This window comes from Rhopilema esculentum, chromosome 10 (assembly GCF_057945365.1).
Source record: "Rhopilema esculentum isolate cy_ngs chromosome 10, ASM5794536v1, whole genome shotgun sequence".
NCBI classification, from domain to species: Eukaryota; Metazoa; Cnidaria; class Scyphozoa; order Rhizostomeae; family Rhizostomatidae; genus Rhopilema; species Rhopilema esculentum.
The window spans coordinates 1,603,044-1,626,205 of NC_142824.1; the positions used below are offsets into that span (position 1 = coordinate 1,603,044).

At 36.4% G+C, this 23,162-nt stretch overlaps 2 protein-coding genes across 7 annotated transcripts; both read left to right on the forward strand.

Annotated features, from left to right (window-relative positions):
• The first annotated feature begins 1,760 nt into the window (after window positions 1–1,760).
• On the forward strand, window positions 1,761–12,626 carry LOC135685945 (centrosomal protein CCDC61). Of its 2 annotated transcripts, none has more exons than XM_089110455.1 (17): window positions 1,761–1,887; window positions 3,010–3,259; window positions 3,690–3,772; window positions 6,085–6,239; window positions 7,294–7,399; window positions 7,571–7,620; window positions 7,976–8,102; window positions 8,494–8,574; window positions 9,001–9,083; window positions 9,699–9,838; window positions 10,332–10,350; window positions 10,694–10,735; window positions 11,023–11,144; window positions 11,329–11,466; window positions 11,765–11,841; window positions 12,146–12,230; window positions 12,488–12,626. In XM_089110455.1, exons 2-17 carry the CDS (start codon window positions 3,103–3,105, stop codon window positions 12,616–12,618), a joined length of 1,596 nt encoding a protein of 531 aa, XP_088966581.1. In that variant the 5' UTR covers window positions 1,761–1,887; window positions 3,010–3,102; the 3' UTR covers window positions 12,619–12,626. The 2 variants fall into 2 exon arrangements, with proteins under 2 accessions (XP_088966581.1, XP_088966580.1); XM_089110454.1 differs by having other exon boundaries at window positions 1,828–1,967.
• Window positions 12,627–13,371: 745 nt separating this feature from the next.
• Window positions 13,372–21,531, forward strand: LOC135685978 (transmembrane protein 198). Of its 5 annotated transcripts, none has more exons than XM_065202115.2 (10): window positions 13,372–13,511; window positions 13,825–13,906; window positions 14,032–14,140; window positions 15,481–15,581; window positions 16,203–16,252; window positions 17,226–17,350; window positions 17,629–17,787; window positions 19,350–19,607; window positions 20,111–20,328; window positions 20,617–21,531. In XM_065202115.2, exons 1-8 carry the CDS (start codon window positions 13,426–13,428, stop codon window positions 19,526–19,528), a joined length of 891 nt encoding a protein of 296 aa, XP_065058187.2. In that variant the 5' UTR covers window positions 13,372–13,425; the 3' UTR covers window positions 19,529–19,607; window positions 20,111–20,328; window positions 20,617–21,531. The 5 variants fall into 5 exon arrangements, with proteins under 5 accessions (XP_065058187.2, XP_065058195.2, XP_065058179.2 ...); XM_065202123.2 differs by having other exon boundaries at window positions 20,282–20,328; XM_065202107.2 differs by having other exon boundaries at window positions 19,350–20,328.
• The last annotated feature ends 1,631 nt before the right edge of the window (window positions 21,532–23,162 follow it).

A 23,162-nucleotide genomic window follows, 5' to 3' on the forward strand; every position in this document is an offset into this window, starting at 1 on the left:
AAACAGGATGCTTCAAACATTTTGAAAGACTTAGTATTTAGAACTACAGTATTCGTCCTACTTGAGAATTAAGGTTTTGTGTGGAAAAGACTCCATAAGTTGTTGGGATTGGATTGGCATTTCTGTGCATTGTCGGCAAGATACGGTCTTAATTCTAGCGTCAAACCTAGCCGACTTCATGTCGTCTCCAAAAGGGGGCTTTTTGTTGATAAACAAAGTCTATCAAAGCCACTCGTTAGCACAGAAATTATCATTGTCTTGAATTAAAGTCATTTATCAAGCAGATCCAAAATAGTTTTTACATTCGTCAACATTTTGAAATCTTATCTTTAAGCCGATGGTCATGTCATTGGGGCAGTGGGGTCCTAATTCTATTTACCCGTTGATGAGAAAAACATTTCTATAAACTGGACAAAAAGAACTTAATTAAACAATAGGAAACAATTAATGATTATTTACATATTATTTGCAAGTGTCAGTTGCTAAAATTATATGGGTTTACTGAAATTCATATTATTATTGCATGCCGATCAATATTCTTAGAGGAAAACCAAATTTCTTAACGAAAAGACTATAAAAAATCGGACCATATTTTTACATTAACGGCAATTGCAGATAAAAAGCTGCTGTATTTATGTTTTGTTGATTTTAGTAAAGCATTTGATTCTGCAAACCATGATGATTTTATCAGTAAACTAACAAAGTACGGAATTCGAGAGAATTTTGTAAATATAATCTCCTCTTTATTTAATTGACAAAGGCAAGTCCTGCAGCAAAGGTGATGATGATCTAGCCGACATATTTTTGTTTGAGAAGGGTTAGGCAAGGATGTAGGTTGAGCTCCCTTCTTCTTACACTTCTTGTTGATGATGTAGATGTTAAGATGAAAGAGTCTTCTCCAGGGGTTTATTTAGGAAATGAAACTATCCTTACCCTAGTTTTGCAGAAGATCTTGTTTTGCAAGGATACCTTTGGTTCAGAGTGAATATCGATGTGAATAACCCTTACTTTGTGTTGACCACAAGAAAATCCATATGCCTATTCAATTGCTCCATCGACATGCATTCACATACAGAGCAAAACAGACACATACAAAACTAGGGAGGGAGAAGAAAATAAGAGAAGGGAGTCTAGATTTATCTCTGGGAAAACCAGTCGAGTCTGCGCGCAGGCTAGAGAGAACTGCGCATGTATGCATTGTTGAGAAAACCACATATGTTTGCTAGGCACCGCGCAGCCATTGGGCTAGCAGGGGCTATAGCCCCTCAACTTTTTTGCAATAATAGGTTAAAAACGTTTTGGAAAGTGTACTCTAACTATGCTCTAACGCAACATTGGATAGTATATTCATAAATATTGATCATTTGATAACGGGATATGCTCGAACCGTCGTTATTGATTAATCTATCATTTATTCCTGGTACATTTACTTACATTTATCGTTATTATTATATAGACAAGAAGAATTGCTACAAGTAGTAGCAGCTCTTCTTGACTGGTAACCTGTTTTGTTTATTTCCTAGGTGATTTTTGTTGTTTTATTATCCCCAAACAAATTTTATCTATTTTTATAGCTATTGATATCTTCTCTGAACCAGACTAGAAGGAACATGGGCCCCAGGCCAACGGAGCACGCTTTAACACAATAGTAAATCTAGCACAAGAAAATTTATCTTAAGTTTGTTCTTGCTTCCAACTTCTTAACTTGAGTTGTAGCCCCTAAAAATGGGTAGTTGTGCCGCTTGGGTGAGTCCTTAGGGTTGACCATAGTTCATAGAACTATGGGTTGACAACAAGGCTCGCAACTACGGCGATCTCAGATACAATGCATGATGGGATGCTGGCGCTAAAATCGAAGGGTCGTTGCAAATCCACCAGAGTAACGAGGTAAATATTTGATTTCACCAAGAAAATTGCTAATTTGTTGCCAGAACGTACCAGGGATGAATTAACAAGACTGGCGGGAGGTTTGAGTTTGCTTTATAAACTACGATCTCAACTTTATTCACATCTCGTGTCCATATTGCCTATGCAGGAGCGTTGTTGTTAGGCCTAGGCTGCGTATATTCGTTAGTAAGCTACCAGAATGGAAATCTTGCCTGCACTTACAGTTAGTCGCAGTTTCAAATTCTCACAAAATGCTGCGAGAATTTAACAAAAATAAGAAACTTCATTTGTCAAAACATTTGAAACAAGGATGATTTAATGTTGTAAATTAAAAAAATCTCGTAAGGCTTTGTCAAGTCATTTATTTGTAAGCCATTGATTTGCTAAGTCCACTATGGAATATATGACCAATGCATACACAGTATAGCTTGGAGTAGCTAGGTGCACTATTAACTAACCAAAAGCTTAAAGTTAAAGCTAGGCAAGGCAGTTGTTTGTACAAAAACACATAATTTACCACACTGTGTCTTGACATATCTTGTATCACTTATCACAAATGGAATATATCACTCTTTGATTCTTTATTAATTTTTTCTCTAAAAGTTTTCTCTACAAGCTTTACCCAAAGTTGTTTGATTTTGTGCTAAAAGTAAAATTTTTAAGAAAATGCAGAAACCGTATGTTGTATGAAATCCAGCCATAGCTTCACACATTTCTTTAAAGTGCTAAAGACAGGCCTTTTTGTAAATGAATTTTCACAAGGGCAGCAAACTGTCCATGTGTCTTGTTAAAAAGAAGTCTATGTGGAGATATTAAGGTATCATCTGACAAAAAGATTGAAGAGGTGTGTGATTGCACAAGCACACCTTGGCACCCTCCTTGTTTCCCCAAGAAGTGCAGTTTATGGCTTGCCTTATCAAGGATATGGTTAACACATTTTTGCCAGTTTACCTATTACTGTTTTCATTTTGGATTTGGGGCTTTGTTTACACACAAACGCTGTAGTGCACCAGAAAGCTATACTGCAAATTACAAATTTTTCCTATTATTCCAACCCCTCCACTCAATTATATTTCTTGTGTTTTGTAATGATTGTCTCTGACACAATCTGTATCTGTTCAGGTGGTCATCTCTTCAAATCACAGTATGACATTGTCTCCAGAATGTTCCATACACTGATAAACATGCCTCATTACCGATAACTCATTGAGAAAGATGGATGATTTCAGTGACATTGAAGCATCAGCTCATCACCAATTCAAAGATGGAGAATATTTTTTATCCATGGTGACACAAAAGTCTAAGACTTTAAAAATTCATGTTGAGGATATAGCAACAGGAGAGCAATGGAATGGTAACTTTGACAGTAGCTGTAAGTTATTTGCTTGTTTAGTTGATTTATTTTTTGTATTTTGCAGCAAAAACTCTTTTTAATTTATTCTATACCAGTCTTATAATATTAACCTTATCTTTTAAATTCCACTGAATATATAGATTAATAGCATGATGCTGAATTCTTGGGGGGGATATGTATGAGCTAACACACAGTTTAGCAGACAGACTATACTTCATCTTATTTACCAAATTCTTTTTACTAAAAAACTGTTTAACTAACATCAATAACATCTTTTTCGTTATATTCATGCTTCTTATTGAAAGTATTATTATTTGCTTTGCAGTTCTCATTTTCATCTTTAAATAATATGATAAAATAGAATTGTAAGATAGAGGAAGTTATGTTATCTTTATTTTGTTTAGTTATTGTTTAAAGACATAACTTACATTTTTTATTTGTTCTATAGATATTGAAGAGCTTACACACAAGACTGGAAATTTCAAAGAGTTTAATATCTTCTGTACTATGCTTGAATCAGGAATCAGTAAGGTAAAATAAATTCATAGAAAAAAACTATTTTTGTAGATATTCAAGTATGTAATCAGGCCTTGCCCTGGTTCAGTTAAGCAGAAGGGTGAAGAACACAGTTTGTATTTTAGCAAGATATGTACTATGATGTTGGAAACAAAGTTATATAATATTTGATAAATGTTGCTTATCATTGAAAAAACAGAAGTTTCACAATGAGCAAAATTTAATTCATTGTTGAAAAGCCATCCTCATCTTTTTCTGAATAAATTTAAGTTAATAGATCCTACTCTGTGTCTGGAATCTGATATTTATAAAGGAACCCTCTTTATTTATCATCACAAGGTTTAAAGGTTTTCAATTTCTTCATAACCTGCATGTCACGGCTTATTTCCTTCTTTGAAACATGATGTTTCTTTATCTTCAGAACTATTGTTCGACCAAGTAAATGCCAAATATCAGCAAGGATAATGTCTTTTTATGTAATATCTTTTTTATGTTGCTTATAAAAATTAAAAAGAGACACAAATTTATTCTAATAAAAATGCCCTTGTGTTTTATCAGAGAGGTTATTATAAAAGGAGGATGTATAATATATTGAATACCATGTGTTTGAGCTCATTTAGCATTGCCTTACTGAAAATGAGAGATTTATACTTTCACGGGCTTTCGTCGGAAAGGCGTGCAATCGCACGCGCACGCCCTGGCACACGCCTACCGCTTTCCAGGAGTACAAAACATCGCACGCCTTCTTTTATTATCGAAGCAAAATTCATAATTATTGGTTTTGTGGGTTTTTGAGATTAGTTAATATATTTATCCTTCCTTGTTACAATTACTTCATGCCACTTCAAAAAGGCTTAACACCTTATAAGGATTGCAGATTAAATAAAAAATTTTGAAATAACAATGGGACTAATCTACAGTGGAATCCCGATATTATGAAACCTGATCTGGTTACAAGTATAATTAATTTTCTGGCATGACAAGAGATATCTGGCCCCTTGATTTCTGCCTCCGCACAACCTATCTCGGTATAACTAATCCCGTATATAACAAATTTTCGTATATTAACGAACCTAATTGTAGTCCCTTCATCATAATTTTCCTCAATATGACGAACTTTTCCAAAACTTTTCACTGTTATTTTGGTCTACTTATTCCCTGTGTATTTATCGCTATTTCTCGGTGGAATCATTATTGTCAGCGACAAAACATACATTGGCAAACATGCACTTTTAATGATGCAAAAAAGGAGAAATGATTTGTGCGAACGTTTGCACCTGTTCAAGGCTTAATGGCATTTCATTGAACAAATTCAAACACAGAAGACTATAACAGACATTTTTGTCCCCAAATTTTAAGAGGAACATTTAGTGTTTTGAACAAGATTTTCATTTTCGATCGCAATTTTAGCGAAAGCAGCCGATTATGCGATAAAAATTGGCCGATTTGCTAATGATGCGATAAAAAATAGCAGATTATTTGCGGATTTCGCTACCCCCTACGGCCCCCTCTTTAGATATCGCTATGCTTTAAATCTAGATTTAGCGAAATTTGGTTTAATGAAAAATGGGCCATCATTATCTTTTATGCATCTGGCCAGTGAGGTTCATAAAATAGCTGTCATGCTTGATGACAGAGGGCCCTCGCGGCAATGATCTACACGCAAACACGGCCATTAGAACCAGATGAACGCCACAGCATCAATTACTCTACAGGCCCGTCGGAACCGGGGACTGGGGGGCTGGACCCCCCAATAATTGTCAAACTGTTGTATGTTTCCTTTATAACAGGGCACTGAATAAGAAGGGATACAATGGGCAGCCCCCCAATATGAATTTGGTTCCCACGGATGAAACCTGCTTACGACATAGCAAACATTTTTCTGTACTTGTACTGCCGTTTTTTGTTGATTTATTAAATAAGCTCAGTTTAGACTTGTTTAGAAAATTGCTTAGTTGCTATAATGTAAGTAGTCATGGTAAGAATTCAGCAAAATAAATTTCATCAAATTATTGCTGTCATCATTTGCGTGTTGGCAATTACTCCGTAGATCTATCATAATTACCAAAAAGTTTTGTGAAAAAATGTCACACGCCATCACACGCCTGGATGTTTCCAGGGGTGCGGTGGTTAGCACGCCTGCTATATTTTTTCCCACGAAAGCGTGTTTCACTTTATTTTCTTTTCATTCCTTAGCCTTTAATAAAACCATTCAAGGTGCAAATTATCTTGAATGTTACCTGAATCATTAACTTTTTTTTGACAATAGTTTTCATCATCTCAGAGTAACTTTTAAGGTTTAATCAAAATTAAATGTCATTTAACAGACAAGTGAATCAATCACCCTGAAACTGATGACATACACAGACCTAGAAGCACTTCGATCCAAAAAGGCTGCAGCTAAAAGGAAAGATGCAGCACCTAATACTGCATTGAGCAACAAAAGATACCTTATAATCACATACACTGTCGAATTTGATAGGTACATACTTGTTTTTCTGTTATCTTCTTTTGCTATTTAGACAGCATGAGATGACATGTGATTTAGATTAGCTTTATATAGTTAGAGTGCTTATGGTGCATCCTTTGATGTCATATATTTGAATCATCAGAAAGCAGAAACTGTTTTTCTCTAGCTAGCTGGACATTTGTTAAAGGCAATGTTAGGAGAGTAAGGAGAGTTCCTTAGTTTTACGTCACAATAAATCTAGCTCAGGTCATTCACATAGTATGTAAGAAGAAAAATCGATGTTCTTAACCCCTCCTCCCCTTTGTATGCAATCATACTTTCCCAGTGTCCCCCCTTGCATATGTACACTTTGTAAAGACCCCCCTTATTTGAATCTATATGACATAAAATATTATGTAAGGTAATACTGCAAAAAGTTATGTTTTTGTAATGAAAACAGTTATATAGAATAATTTGTATGTGGTTACTCTAAGGTCATAATAAGTATCCATTGTAAAGTGATTTTGCCCCGATACTTTAGATCCTATAAACAGGTCTCCACTGCTTAGAAGAAGATAACAGAGGCAAGATTTCTGATTGGGGTTGGGGAGCTGCAATTCGCCATCACATCCCCTACCCCCAATAGTTAGCACTACCTTTGCTTGGCATTTAAGGCTCTGGGGCCTTTGTGGCTATTTCGACCTTTTCATTTTGTAGACACTTTCAATCTACTGCCTCAAAATTCCAAACAAATGAATTTTGGATATAAGAAACCTTTATTAATGCAAAATTTTTACCTTTCACACATCTTCATCCAAGCATGTTGTTGATCATTGACAAAATGCCTTACACCTTGCTGCTAATCAGCTGCTTTTATAGCAAGTGTACTAAGTTATGAAGAGTGATTACGAGAAAAAACGCGATACAGAGAGATAAAATACCTAATTGATTGATGGGTAAGAGCTGTGGGGACAACAGTATTATCAATTCCTTACACTTGATCAATACCCGAGCCCGCTGGCCTTTTGTCTAATCTTTGCCTGGTTATAATGTTAAATATATCTCCTTTTTACATTGTCTTTTTCAGAATTCATTACCCGTTGTCTCTAAGTTATGTTGGAAAGTTTGATCCTGTCTCCATGCGAAAGCTTTTAAAACAGCAAAAGGAAGAAATTAGAGATTTAAAATCACAGGTAATCAGTGCTTCTATTTTTCTTCTACAATCTCTTGCAATCTCACCTAGCTGTCATCTCTTCTAATCAGTGCTACCCTTCTTTGAATGTTAAATCTGCTTATCATTCCCAATTGTGTGTCGTTTTTCTAATGATGAACAGCAGTTTATTTTCTTTGCCTTTCCATTTAAGTTGCAAAATTTGCATTCAGCACCGAGAATCTCAAGGGACCGCAGTGCTTCGTAAGTAGCTGCATATTAGAAACTGTCTTTAAATGCCTAGCAACTTAATCTCATTACATGATTAATGCTTTCTGTGTATATGAATGCCGCGTGGCATGATCATATAAAGACTACTTGATGGTACACTTAGAATTCTTCACTCGTTGGATTTAAAACAATGCTTTTGTAGTGTAGTATATTCAGCATAAGGAAAGTTGTTTGAGTTTCAAAAGAAGAAGTTTTTGCAGTTGAATTTGATGGTTACTGCAGCAATTCTTCTGTGAGCTGCTCTCAGCTTGCAACACAAAGCTGCTTTCTTATCAAATTCGGCACTGTTAGAGCGAATTTTAATGTATATTGATGTCTTATTATTCAGCTTTGAAAGACTCATTCAAGAAAAAGAGGAATTGGAAAATGAGCTGGAGATGTGTAGAAATTTTTTATCAAAGAACAGTGTAGTAAAGGAATTAAGAATTTTGAAGAAAGTCATAACCAACTTGGAGGTAATTGCAAAAGAATATTGTATATAAGTATTATGTCTTTATATTTCCAGTCAACCGAAAAACTTGTTAGTAAATCATTCTGTTTGTAACCTGCTCATCAATGTTCTATACTGAATTGATACGTGCAATATTATACTTGAAATTGAGTTGTCGTCCTTGCAATCCAAAAGAAATGAAGACTTGGTAACAAGAATTCTTAAAAACTTGCTTTATTTGAATTGATTGATTTTCTCACAACAAACCTCACTAGCCGAATCACCTTTGGTCCATTATTTCATTCTTCTACCCAATTCCGACGACTTAACTGTAGACTGTTTCTTCTTCCTTGTGTATTTCATTTTATTTCACGGCGCTCTTTGTTTGTCTTATTGATTAAGTTCTTTTTTGCCAGAGTGATCTTCTCAAAGAACGCAGCAAACACCAGCGAGTTATTTTCAAGAAGAACGACGAGTGCAAGCGGCTTGCCGAGGAGGTGGGCTGGCTTTGTTTATATTTGTAGTTCATACTTGATGATGCATATGAGCCTGGCTTGTCTCTTCTGATGCTTCCACAAACAATCCCTTATTTCTGTTTGTTATTAATACGCTCTATTTGCAATTATATTTCCTTCATTAAAAGCACCTCCCTTCTTTGTTTTGAAGCTATTCTCTTTTCTTGCACTGTCTAAATTTCTTATTCAATGAGTAAACTGTACCCCCAAGACATTTTCAGACAATACTGGCATTTGTGGAGCCACTGCCGTTAATTAATTCAAGCGCTTGCCTGTCAAAGGAATTAACAAAATTCTTTGTGAAAGTATGAATGTCATTTTGATAGCAGTTATAGGGTTTCGGAAATCTTTCTCCTTGTCAAGTTGATGTCAGATTTGTTTATAATTGTACATTTTGGGTTTATGCAGCTTGAAGAAGTCAAACGTAGAGAAAGAAACCTGCAATTCCGTGTGAAGAACTTGACAAACGAAATAGCAATATTAAAAAAAACGTGAGTTTCATCCCATTTTCGTAAAGTGTTTGCGATGTTTTCAAGTAGGACCTGGTCAGCCAGCTGTTTGTTTTCATTAAATGCTTACTACTAAGCAAGTTTTTGAAATGAACTAGCGAATCCGGCAGTTTAAGAATAAACTAAATCAGTTAGTTTGACGAAAATCAAACGCTTAAAACCTGTCAACTAAACTTCAAATACTTGAACTTCGAATTAATCTTCTAGTTGATCCTAGAATTGCTTTGTTGACTTTAAACTTGGGCATTATTTTTGCAAACTTCCGCGATTAGCCCGAATTTTAAGGGATTTTTTATCACTTACACCTGCGTTTACGTCGATTTGATTAAGCAAAAACAGGGAAATAACTTCACTCATTACTGAAATTAAACGTTTAAGGAGACTCTGAGTTAATCGCGATTTTTTTGTGATTAACTTTGCTTTCGCGATTTTTTGTGATTAACTTTGCTTTCGCGATTTTTTGTGATTAACTTTGCTTTCGCGTCGTCAGTTGAGATTTTGCTGATTGAGCGTATTGCATCGTACCCTATGGACCCTTTCTGCGCAAGCAGGATTTTCAAACTTGATCATTTCTTATTCCTTTCTTCTGTTTATTAGACCTAGCCGTTCCCCGCAAATGAAACTGCCAATTTATGCCAGTCGATGGGCGAAAAACCCACTGAGGCAACGGTCCTCTTCTAAAGAAAGAGTCTCAAATACCTCAATAGACAGGAAATACACTACGCCATCTCCAAGTGGTAAGGCTTCTATCAAGCTCAAGTTGAAATGTCTATAGAATATTTTAAAGATAATCCCAGCAATTATTTACCTTCGCGTTTCTTGTAATACCTTGGTGTGCCTCTGTGATCTTGGACGTGTTTCGCAAGAAAAAATGGTTACAGAAAGTGCATTTGATTGGCCTGATCGGAAAGCTGAGATAACCTGCAGCAAAAAATAGACACAAATAGGTGTTTGACAAATGCCAGACCACACTACGTCCATGCACCCAGAGTATTTTGACATGCAAAATCTGTGCTATTCGCTGTCTATCCCATTATATGTGTACGGAGAATAGCAAATGCTTGCACATCTGGCAAATTTAATGTTTTTATGATAAAAATCTAAGATTATTCTTGTATCATACTAATACAGTTGAATGGTTGTCCTTTAAGGCCATGTCATGATTGCTATTTTTGCCATGTATAAATTTCCCACATTGAAACCTGTCATGATATTCTCTTCTTTTTACAGGTAGATTCGACCCCACTGCGTATCCTCTTCTGTTCAAAATTCACATTTTTGCAATTGGTTTCCTTATAAAATGACTTTAAATGAAGCAAAAATTTTGAGTCATACTTCAGCTTTTCGTCTGACACTCTTCGGAGTATAAAACGTCAGAACATAGATCAAAAACTAAATTTTGTACCACCAAATGATTGTTTGCTTATTCCTTATATAATTAAACAGTTACGTACCATTTCAAAGAAACTGTTTCATGTTTAAGTCAGACATGTTTAGTTCACAATATGAAATGATTATAAGATCTCAATAATTCATGTATTGAATCAAGGTGTCATTAGTGTTTCCAGTCTGGCTCCTTAATTCCCGCCAAGTTACATTCAAGAAAAGAAACAGAGACAACAGGAAAGCGAAAGGTCAGTGTTTTTGATTGCAGTATACACCACAAGCAAAAAAATGATACTTTCTGTGCTTTTAGAAAATGATGCTAACAAGTTTGCTTGAATCAGTCAAATGTGATGCAGTGATTTTTGCCTTGAATCATTGAGATGTGATTTGCCACTTATATGAATCATTGCTGTTTACTGTACTCATCCTGATTTGTTGTTTCTGTGGTTCATATTGTTGCTGTTGCTGTTTGTGGGCTTGTGCTGGTGCTGCTGTTGCTGTTGTTATTTTTCATTTGCTCTTGTTTTTCACTCAGGAGGAGAAGTAGATCAGGTTCACGTACTCTCCATCGCTCTCGATCAGCGTCACTGGAAAGAGTGACGTCATCTCAAAGCAGGGAAAGACCGCCAACAAAAACGAGATCTTCTTCATCCAGAGGTGCGTCACTCTTTCTGCATTAAACTTCACCCAATGTCTCCGTGTTCATCAGCTCGGGAAACCAATTCCCGCTAAAATTATCTAAGGAGCTTTTTTATATAGTAGTTGTAAAAGCGATAAAAGTTTTCCAGGATGTCTTTACGCGAAATATTTTAACTGATCAGTTCAAATGTCTATTATCTAGATCAACCTCGCCGTGCTGTGAGTCGCAGCTCGTCTATCGGAAGTATTGGCAGTCGCCACTCGTCGGCTGACAGTGCTACTCGAAGATTTTCATCCGCTACCAAAAGGAAAACGCCAAGTGCATTCGGTAGCAGGCAAGCTGTGTTGAGTTACTGCAACCTCTTCAATTATGAAATGAGACGATCCTTTTCTACTCTATTGAATCGTTGATGCGATCTCTGATAAATCGCCAGCCTACATTGCTGCCAGTTTACTGGCTGTTTACTTACGTCACACAACTTACAACCGACTTTAAAGTTCAAGATTGCTTAAAGACATCTCTAGCGCTCTGCTAGATCATTTACCAAATAAAGCACTGACTTGTACGAAACAGTTGAAATTGAATTAATTTTTTCCATTTTAATGGTAACAGCATTTCTCTTATATGTTAAGGGAACGACAGCGAAGTTTATCGAAAAAGGAAGCAAGGAAGTCTGTTTTGAGGTCGGCCCTGAGTTCTGGTGAATCTGAAGCGGTGAGTTAGTTTTGCTGTCATATCAAAAACACAAGCTTTGATTCTTGGATCCTTGGGAGATTGAACCAATCAACTTTTTTACTCCAATGAGGTGCTTGGTTTTCAACCCGATGGTTTCAATTGCTAGTTATATAGTAAAAGTTCAGTTCTTTTTTGAGGTATCTTCGTTTTGCTCTTTGTGGTGACACCATATCGATCATTCAAATTTTCATTGTTTGTCCTTTGCTTGCTTCCCGTTTCTATGCATAAATCATCTCTTCTAAGTTCAGAACTGATTTGAAGTGTTTGTTTCGTTTTAAAAAAGGAAATCTCCTACCGAAATAAAGACAGCAGGGCGCTCAAACGAAGAGACAGCAAATCAAAAACAGGATCGAAACACAAGTATAAAGGTAAGTGATGCGGGAAATATATTTCCATGAAAGATTTGATATGTATTTTGAATTACTATCATTGCATCGTCAAATACCTTAATATATGCTTACCTCTGTGGCGGCACCAAAAACTAAGACATAAAGATTTTTGGGTAGGGTGTGCTGTAGAAAATGACGTCTCCTTTTTTCGACTTTATATTAAGTTTAGAACAATTTGATTTATCTATTTTTGAAAGTAACCCCCGGTCATTAACGGAATTCAACCTCATTTTTAGACGACAAAGAGGCTGGTGCTGGCCGTGAGGATGCCAATGAGACTCTAGATAAGTCACTGAACATTGCGGATATAGACGCTAGACTTAGTGCTCTACAAATGTTTATGAAATCGAATCTTGATGATATGTAAATAAATCAAAAAAGTGTATATTGATAAATTCACCAGTTTGATTTGTATTTTTATTTGTTTCCGTTTGTGCATAGATTTGAGATTTTAAGTATGTTAAAGTACTTAGTTTCGAATTTTCAATGGCAGTATATCGTTATGCACCAGCAAAGCTCGCGGTTAGAGACACCAAACCTCGTAAGACGATGCAGGAGTATTCAAGTGAAATCTTTTGTTTCAAGAACTCAACAAATTGTGAATTTGCAGACCCTTAAAAGCAACACAAAATAAACTAACACAGCATGATCAGAATAAAGATTTAGATGCAGACTTAAATATCGATTTTCGAGCCTTTCGCAGAGTTTTAACCCGCCAATTTCTTTATTTTATCGCATAGCATCTCGTGAAATTCAATGAAGTTTTGAACTCCTTTATTCATACATCTCCTTTGCCATTTAGACAGGTTTTTTCACCAGGGAAGCACAAATGAAAAATTACGTCATAAAAGTATTACCACCTGTCAAGCAACGTTGAGATTCTTTCGATGTTTAATGAAACTCGAGATTGTTGCTTTGGCTTCGGAAATATTGGCTATGTAAAGAGAGCCTTCCTAAGATGACGAGACTAACGGATCTACATCTGCTGACAGAACAGCGGCCTTCTTCGCACCATAGCAAACCTTGATGATTAAGTCATTGGAGGCCGTTCTAGCCTCAGCTAAGCTGCCTGGAGTGAAAGGTCAAAAGATCATGTTGAATGTTTGCTTGCTGTTCACATGAAACGGCTAACTGGCAGCGTGGATTTTATTTGTTGCTGAAGAAAGGCTGAATAATGAACTCATCAAAAGAAGATTTGAATTGCATTGGGGAGATAGGCTCGGCATTTTATTCGCTTTATAACGACTACTTCATCAAAAGGTAAATCGGTGTGAGTTGCACAAGTGCTTGAGTCCATGCTTGGTTTTAGATATGAAGCGAAGGGTTTATGAAAGATCAGGACACAGAATTGCAGCACTTTGGACAATATTATCTATTTCTAATAATGATCCAATGCTGTTGTTTTATGGTCTTATTCTTAGCAAAAAATGTCCTCTTTATCGAATCTCGTACGAACATTGTGGTATTTGTGACTGTACTTGTGATCTTTCACTTTCTTTTGCATGTTAAGTGCAACTAGGGTCCCATCACTACGTTAAAGCATCTTCAGATGCGTCTTCTCGCTTTCTCATAGGTCTACAAGTCATATAATCCTCCTTGAACTTGCAGCATTGGTCGGCCTAATGGTGGCGCTCGCTGGTTATCGCTTCATCAAGGTAAATACCTTATACTCGATTAATTTCTATCAAATTCTTATCCATTCACACTTTTACCAAATACCAACGATTTCTAGCACCCTTACCCGTTCAACATTCTCTCACTATTTTCCTATATTTCGCAGATCGCCATGTTTTTCACTGGCTTCACTCTAGCGTTTGCTGCATTTTACGTGTTCAGCCCATCATTTATTGACACAAAATATTGCTGTACCCGCAGGGGGCTAAGCCAAGGTAGATATTACTTCTTTGTTTTTGTTTTGATTTTTCGTTGATTTATCTTTGTTGCCGAACAAGGATAAACAACTAACCTCTTGGAAGGGGAAAAATTTCTAGATGGTATTAAAAAACGAAAAAATTACGCATCGTACTTAACTCCAATTATCCTCAAGGCAAAAATGTCTAGTAGGGCAAAAAGGGTTTTTGAAGTTCAGAAAGAGGAAAAGCAGTGAAAGTGAAGCACGAAATTTGTGTTCAAACTACGGTTGTCTAATAGATCACAGTTTGTTCTTTTGCACGTGCCCTGAACGGTTTGTTTTCAGTGGTCACGTGACTGTTGATGCAATCAGCAACGTAAGATCTGTAGACGTTTCAAACTGTACGAGGGTCTGTGTATTATAGGAAATCTTCTATTAAACGTTATTTATCTATCCTTAGGAAGTTGAAAAAAATGTATCTATGGAAGAATCGGTTTTCTGCGGGATGGTTAGGAGGATACCTTTTTATATGCAATGAGAGGATTAAATCTAACGAAATTCAGCATTGCTTTGGACAAACACTTCTTTCGAAAGTTTTCCTTCTAGCCAACCCCTCACTACTCTTTCCTCCTTTCTTCATCGCCATGTTGGTCATTTGCGCTGTGAAATATTCACACATTTCGTGTATAATCAGTACTGTCTTTAAAACGGGCAAAGAATTTCCGGCTATTCACTCTTTACTTTACTGGATTTTATAAATCATTGATTGTTATATATTTTGAAACTTACAGTAAAAGGTGGTCGGAGTGAAAAAACAACAAAAACAGTCTCTGGAATTGCTTGATTGGCATTCGATCCCTTCTAAAGGAGGCTTTCTAATTTTCAAAAAGAGGCCGCAGCTTTTTATAAGCTATTTCTTATAAATGAAAAATGGGTGTAGCTTTATCTATTTCGGTTGTTAGAAAAATAATTCACATTTCACAACAAATAATGACAACGTTGCAAAAAATTGCAGTTTACCTATGCTTTTTTTCGTCATTACAAAAAATATCGAAAAGTATCGAAATCGCTGCTTGTACGTTGCGCGTTTCGTAATGTTGGGACAGAATGACTGAATCGAAATAGGAAGATCTATTCGATAAGATGCGATCATCGATTCGTTGATTGTGTAAATCTTACTGTGGACGTACTCAGGTTTATTCAGGTTTTCAAATGAAGTCTTTAAATGACTAATAAATATGCGCGGGCAGCTTAGAAAACTTTTCAATCCGTATTAGCAAACACGATCCTCCGTCGTGCTCTGTCTCTTGTTTTGGTTGCTAGTCCTTTTTTAGAAATAGTTCTTCTTTTGACAACGCGAATATTTGTCTCTTTTAGTTCACGTTGGAGCGAGTGTGCTGGTTGGGACAGTGGCCGGATTGATTGTGACCAGACTCTACAGAATTGGTGTTTTCATCATTGGAAAATGTCTTGGATTGGTCAGTTACAAAATCTTGCAATTTTAGAGCAAATAGAAATTGAAAGAATTCCGTGTCAAAGAGAACATGTTATGTCCATTCGAGAAAACTGGTTGGCTTTTCATGCCAACAAGTGATCGTTTTCAACGGAAAAACTTCGAAAAGTAGCACATTTTATGAAATTTTGAGCCTATGTCAACTCTATGTAATTCGAATTATGTTGGATCGCAAATAATTGTCGAAAAAATAGTGTCGGAAATGACTTAATTAACAGCCAAAAATTACAATAACAGCAATTCAAAGAAAATTTGATGAAACAAGGAAATTTATGTCACCAGCTTTGTGACAAATTCGCAGAAGGTTCGAAAAAAAGGTTATTTTCCTTGGGGGACAGACGAAATTGATTCAATTACGACAAATCAGAATTACAGAAATTCGAATTATAGGGGCTTTTTGTAAGAGTTTGTCAGTAGATTTTCACGGAACCCGAAAAGTTTGAATTACACGAGTTGGAATTAGGCAGAGGTGGCTATATTATGTTTTTTCAGGAGGTCTATAAATGTCCACATTTGAATTCGAACCACATTCCAACAGTGATTTTGTTGATCCTTGATATCTGAAATTTTGTGCATTTTTTTTCAGTTGTTTGCGTTACTGTTGCTGCATACTCCAATCAATTTGTACCTTAAAAGGTACGAAGCTTTAATTTTTAGATGTAAAGCTGTTGTTTCGATTATAAAGATTCAATTTCGCTGTACCCTAAATTGCATCTTTAGCGTACAGCCAAACTCAATTCCAACAAATTTCCTAACGTTGCTAAGTTGGTTTGTAAAGGCTGATTACCACCAAGCGAAATTTGCAGCGACTTCGATGGGAAATGTCCTGAAAGATATCTAGTTTTAATTTGTATTTTCACATTTAATTCGCAAGACAGTAGGAAGAGTTTTATTTTCATGGCAAAATATTTCGCATCTACGAACATTCGCAATGCCCGCAATTTTCAAATTAGGCGCCGAAAGGTTTAGTCTGGTGAAACTCGAATTATGATTTTAGTGAAATTTGCCTCGAGGGAAATCAGCCTTATTTAATGTAGATAGAAATCTCTATCTGAGTTGGAAAGGGTGCCTTGCCTCAGTCTTACGTGCACTGCACAAGCAACCCAGTTTTTGCAAATGCTGTGCCTGTGAATCGGACGGCCATTGATGTTGATGGAATTCTTGAGTAGGACCGAGCAGAACTATGACTTGGTCATGACGATTGTTGACTGAATAAAACTTTGTGTTGTGAAAAATATGTCATGATGTGTACAAAGATTTTGCTTTTATGAACATTGGTTCGTCTTTCGCGTAATATTGTCACTAATATGAAGGCCAGATGAGCTAAGAGATCGCATCACCCCATTCAACATATCACTTTAACGAGCAAACATCAAAAAGTATAGCGGTGACCAGGCAAATGTCACCTCAGTTCCTTGGTCCTTAATTTACCTAACCCATTCAACATATCACTTTAACGAGCAAACATAAAAAAGTATAGCGGTGACCAGGCAACTGTCACCTTAGTTCCTTGGTCCTTAATTTACCTAACATTTGTCTTGACTACATCCTTCTCAAGAGCCTGTTTGCCATATTTTTTTTACCAAATGTATTATTTATTTTTCCGCAGCTTTTCAGAAGTTGGCTCGTTTCTCACTCTAAGTGCAGTTGTAGCTGGCTCGTTTACTTTGCGTTACGAGAAGCCATTCGCAGTATTGTCTACATCGTTTTTTGGCACGTACGTCGCTCTTTGCGGTGAGTTGCAGCCTTATTCATGCCTTCTTAGTGGTGAAAAAAACTTTTTGCAGGATAAATGGAGTATATAAATAAGCATATGAAGGACACTACACCGAAACCTCTTTCTATGTCAGCATGTTTAGTCCACGTTTGACCATTATCACTGAGCTGAGTAAACAACTTTGTGTTCTATGTAGACCTCTGCGATCTGCCTATTTAGGCCACCTAATTATAAACCATCACAAGGTACCCTTTTCACAATTATTGCGTAATTGTAATGTTTTTATGTTATCTAGGTGTTGATGTTTTCGTCAAGAGTGCCTTCTCCTTTTCCCTGTATGCTTTGATTAACTTCATGAAAGAAAATGCCAGTTTGGACAACCATTTTCAATGGTTTTCAGAAAAACACCCGACGTTGCAACTTCACCTTTCAAAATGCTGGACATCCAGAAACAGTATGTACAAGAATTACATTTATATATCGTGAAATCTTTAAAGGCAAACAAAATATGGTTTTTTAACGCGCTGTCTCACAAAGTTCGATCTAATGAAAACTCTTCGTCTCATGACAAATAATAAACTGTTTAACTTATAGGGTTGGCATATATTCATTGTGTGTTATATATATCTATATATAAACACTTAGTGAGCAAAAGTATTGCACAGGCTGAAACAGAAATGGCGGAACTGCAGCAAAATATTTTAGCGAACAAAAATACAAGTGGCCATAGCAAGTGTCATCAAAGTTATAAGATGACTTTTTAACTGGAATATGTTGGAAAATTTATCAAGGTTTGCTGCTAAAAATTGTAAATGCAAGAATATTCTTGATTTTTGCCTATTTTTAAACAATATCGACATTTGCAAAATCACAAAAATTTTACCATGATGATTGAAGTACCTGTCAAACATGTGCAATAAAAAAGTTCATTTTTGCTCCAGTTTGCGATATCTTATTACAATGAACTCAGGAGTACTTACTTAATGCTTGAGTGTCTAGAACTGCTCATTTTCCTCACTTTTGTTGAGGAATATCCTAAAAATTTTGGTCAGAAAATTTTGGAGCTGCAATGGGCCTAGTCGCAGCGGGCGATTCGTGATATGTTGCAGTAGAATTCAATCAATAAAATGTGGCACAAATTGTGGTAAAAGCCATCTTTTCCAACCGATTTCCATTTTGTAATGGGAACAAATAATGCTGCAAATTGCGTAAAACAACATTTCGTCCTCTCATTAAATGAAAATACAAAATTTTCCGCAATAAACAGATTCACTCGAGTGCCTCAAAAGCTGTGAAAGAGTAGGCTTGATAAAATGGCTTAAATTATCCCACTTTCCACCAAATACAAGTCCATTTATGATCAACTTGGTACTTCAACACCTAAATGTGATCTTGCAAATGTTTTTCTGAACTTATCATTTCGCGATTATCAGTACCTGTTACAACACTTTTTGACAAACTTCTAGCAAGTCTCATAAAAGTTTCAAAGCTGCGAGACTGTCCAAAAAAAGTTAAAAATTTTACCTTTGAAAAAGTAACTTTTCCCAATCTTTAAATTAAAAGTGTTACAAACAGTATAGAAAGATTGGTTTGACTGGTTTTTAATTATAAAAAGACCCCTAATGGCTTCACAAAAGTGGTTTCAATATCGATCGCCTTGTTGTTTACAACGCGGTCGCCATTACGCATTTGTCAAACCTGTGCAATACTTTTGCTCACTAAGTGTATATTCACATTTGCACCCTCTGGTATTCATGATTTGTTGAGTCTAGAAGGTTGATTCTTTGTTCGCTCGGCATACTAAACTGGATTCTATTGAGAAAATATCCATTATTACGTGCAACTTTCACTTTGTGTTTTGAGAACTATGCCTACTTTTGAATTTTGAAACTCACACATTTAAAACCGGCAAGTTAAACGGAACAGACAGGCGTCACTTTAAGAAACAATTGATCAACTAAAAAACTTCTTTGGATTTTGCCCTTATTTGCAATAGTTTTTGCATTAATCTTTCAGGTATTATAATGTTTAGCATTTGGCTGGGCTCTTCTATATTATGCTGCCTGTTTCAATACCAAGTGACTGCCAAAAATTTGAGCGAAGGTGGAAAGCTTTGTCCATTCAACCTATGTGCCTGTATTTGTGGGTGTTGCACTGGAAAGAAAAGTCAAGAGGCCGGAGTGAAGGGAAAATGATTCATTTCGCTGAAAAACTGAGCATGGCATCCGAGCAGTAAACAGGACGGTTTTCATTTTAAAAGAGGAAAGTAGCAAGGTATTCAAGTAGATTTTGTTATTTTTTCAACTGATGTTTTATTTTCATAATCATGCTTTTATTATTAAGACCAGTTCAGGTAAGAGGGGAAAAGCAAAGGAATAAAAGTGAAAGCTGTGATGTTCAAAAAAGCTCGTTGCCACTTGCATCTGCTTGTTGTTGTATATGTTCTAGAAAATTTGCTTAGCTTAGCATTTCGACTATGACGTAAGAGGTTGAAACCATGAATCCTTTGCAACGATTGTCTCGCATTCAGCAGTCACCAATTTTCGCGTTCCTATTTTTATCCCTCGGAGAAAGCACTTTGTTTATAAGATGCTTGGGTTTATTATCGTGAACGGAAATGGAAATATGTCCCCTTCGGAATATTGCTAGATGATAATAAAAACTCTTGACTGCCATGAATTAACAGCAAATGGATGATTCATTTTTTGTGAAACTCGGTCGAGATAATCCGCTAATCTCGCCAATTTTTATTCCTTTTCAATTTCGCAACACTCCAGACCAGCGGGTATGCGTTCGCTGCTCATTCATTGATGCCCTCCCAAATTGCTACTGATCTATAAACAGACCAGCCATTACAATAATGTCTAGTTTGACAACGTTCTCCTCGTCGCACGCATGTTCAGGAGTTGGGGATTTCTGAGGCTAATTTTCCATCTCGTTGCTGATAGGAATATCATCGATTTAAGAAGAAGGAAAGGTTTTAGAAGTTTTTAAGGTATGCTGAGTACGTTTCGCTAATTAAAATTTGTGTTATTGACGTGTTGGGATTCACTGCCTTCTTTTATGTGAGTAACCTTTCACGTTTTATAGGGCAACAGCACATTACATGGACGAACAATTTCCAACTTTTTCTAAGTGATAATGTTAGCAAAACAGTGATTAGACTTAGGACAATCTGCCAATTAAGCAGGCAATTGACGTCTAAATTTGGTTAAATCATTTGAGAAGCTATGCATTTAACTTTTTCTTGGTCACTGTGCTGATGTAATGACTTTTGTTGCAGCTCAGTCTGATTCGTTATGTTGAAACATTTCGCAACAATCTTGGCTTTTCACTGGCTTTTCCATCATACTGCTTGCCTTCCCTGGAAAGACAGAGTGGTGCATGATGTCAACCCAGACAAGCGCCAGTGCCAAACACTACCAATCATGAGAAATGCCACGATTCCTGGGTGCGGCAGTTACGAATACCAGACCAATGCCTGCTATAGTACCTGTATGCCTGATGTATTTCAAAACAGTTTGTCTGCAAGGAGGGACTACCGAACAAATTGCGGTCAGTGCAAACCTTATTTATCTGTGATCAAGCCAGTATACATCTTATGCAAAAGATCCGGACTGCTTCGACGTAAATACATTAAGAAGGTGCTTGTATGTAAAGCAACATAACATTGACTCGATAAACTGTCCCCATGATGGACATCTACTTTGTCTAGTCACGCACCTTCATGGAACACAAGGGTAGGATGTTCAACTCGGTTCTCATGTAGAAAAAGTTGAGTTGGCGTGAACGTGTTTGTAACATTATCGCCTTACTTATGGCTTATGGGAGGGTTGCTGTTTTAATACAAACAAACCACATGTATAGTACAGAAGTGCCAGGAAGGACCGGAAGAGAGCTTCGAAATAGTCACCAGGGATGTTGTAATTGCAACCTTATTTGCTGCTTAACAAACGCTGGCTTAAATCAAATTTTAAGAGCACTCATTGTATGAAATACTGCCGGTAAGCGATTCAAAGATTGTATGAAGTCGATACAAGCAAAATTATGAAGTATTTAAGTATTTTGTTATATCAATTATTTTGCTATTTAAGTGGTAGTCACCAGAGTAACAGCGATGTAATTCTAACTATATCTAATTTGCAGAGGCAAGCTTTTTCTCTATCTATAGATCGAGATATTATAATATGAGACACGATTTGTCGCTTTTGTCTGAATTTCTGCTCTTTATAAGCTAAATGATGTTGTTTTATGATCACAATCTGTGAGAAGCAGAACATGAAAATGAGATAATTATTGATTCAATGTTCTCTTAAACAACATCAATTTAAATACCGACGTTGCGATCAGCACTCACATAAATCTTTCACATTCCTTGCGATGCTGCATGGTGTTTGTTTAGGGATCAATTTTGCAGTCAAGGCTCGTTAGCTCCTAGCCTGACAAATAGACCCCAATTTCGGTTAGTTAGGTCTAGTTCGCCGTCTAGTTTATAAGCGAATTTTCATGCAAAATTTCTTGCTGGTTTCACAAAGTTTTCTTGCTGGCCTCATGTTATCATTGCGGACCATTAATTTTCAATTTGCTGGAGGTGAAGTAAATGCTACTAAAAAACTCGACTTTATATGAAAAACAATTTTCTGAGTTGCAAGCTCTTCAAATGCATTAATATATCATAGAAAGCATAACACAAATCGATGCTGAATGCGGCTTTCAAAGAAAAATGTATTTTGCGTAAAAAATGTAATATTCATGTCCAGAACCAGTTGGTAAGGAATATTTATACAGTGAGGCCCTTGATAAAAGGCGCAAAACAGAGGAAAGTCTCTCGAAAAGATGGAGAATTCATTGAGTCGGCTATTTTGAAGGATTTTTCATTGAATAATCACGAAGAAGGTGTTGCCCTTGCACAACAAACAGATGAAAGGCGATTCGTGCTTTTAAATGTGTACATAGACTATGATTAAAGCTTGATTAAAAACAGTCTTGTCTCTCTGGGCATGGAACAGGCGAAGGAATGTCCTTCCAATTAAATATATTTGAAGGGACAGACAAATTTCATAAAAAACAAGACAAAGGGGAAAACCATACGCATTCCGTAAAAATGGATAAGCCCTTCGACGACACAGCGGAAATTTCTTTGAATGTGCCTCAGATGTCGTCTGGGGTGGTACAATTTTAATGAGAGAAACATGCAAGCTATGCTTGCCGCAGTCAAAGAGAAGATTATCGAAAAATTTCATACATGTGCGGTGAAAGGCAAAATGAATAGCCCAAACTGTTACGGCAATCCAAAAGAACAACGAAGGAAAATCCGGACGGTCTCGTCGCGACTGCCGCGTCGCTTTCGGCTTTTTACATGTTACCTTCATTTAACTGCTCGAAGACTCACGTCTACTTTGCCGCGGCGTTTCCCTCCATCAACTGACCTTTCTTGTTATTATTTTGAAAATAAATGCAAAATCTCCTCGAAAATATGGTTGTTTTTCATATTTTGAAATCTGAAAATTTAATTGTTTTTCTCTATGACACATTCTATAGGAGGAAGTTTTACAAAAATGTTTTAACTCTGTTGAAAAGGAAGACATCAGTCCAAGAAAAATTGTTGTCTTGCTCATTTTTATGTGACGGCAAAACATGGTAAGGCACCGGCCCCGGACAAGATCTCCACTAAGGTAACTAAAGATGCAGCAGACTTCATTTGGAAACCACTTACCATGGTTTTCAACTCATCATTAAAGTATGGTGCTTACCCAGATATCTGAAAATTAGCAAAAGACGCACCGATTTTTGAATCAGGCACAAAAAGGGATGGAAACAATTATAGAT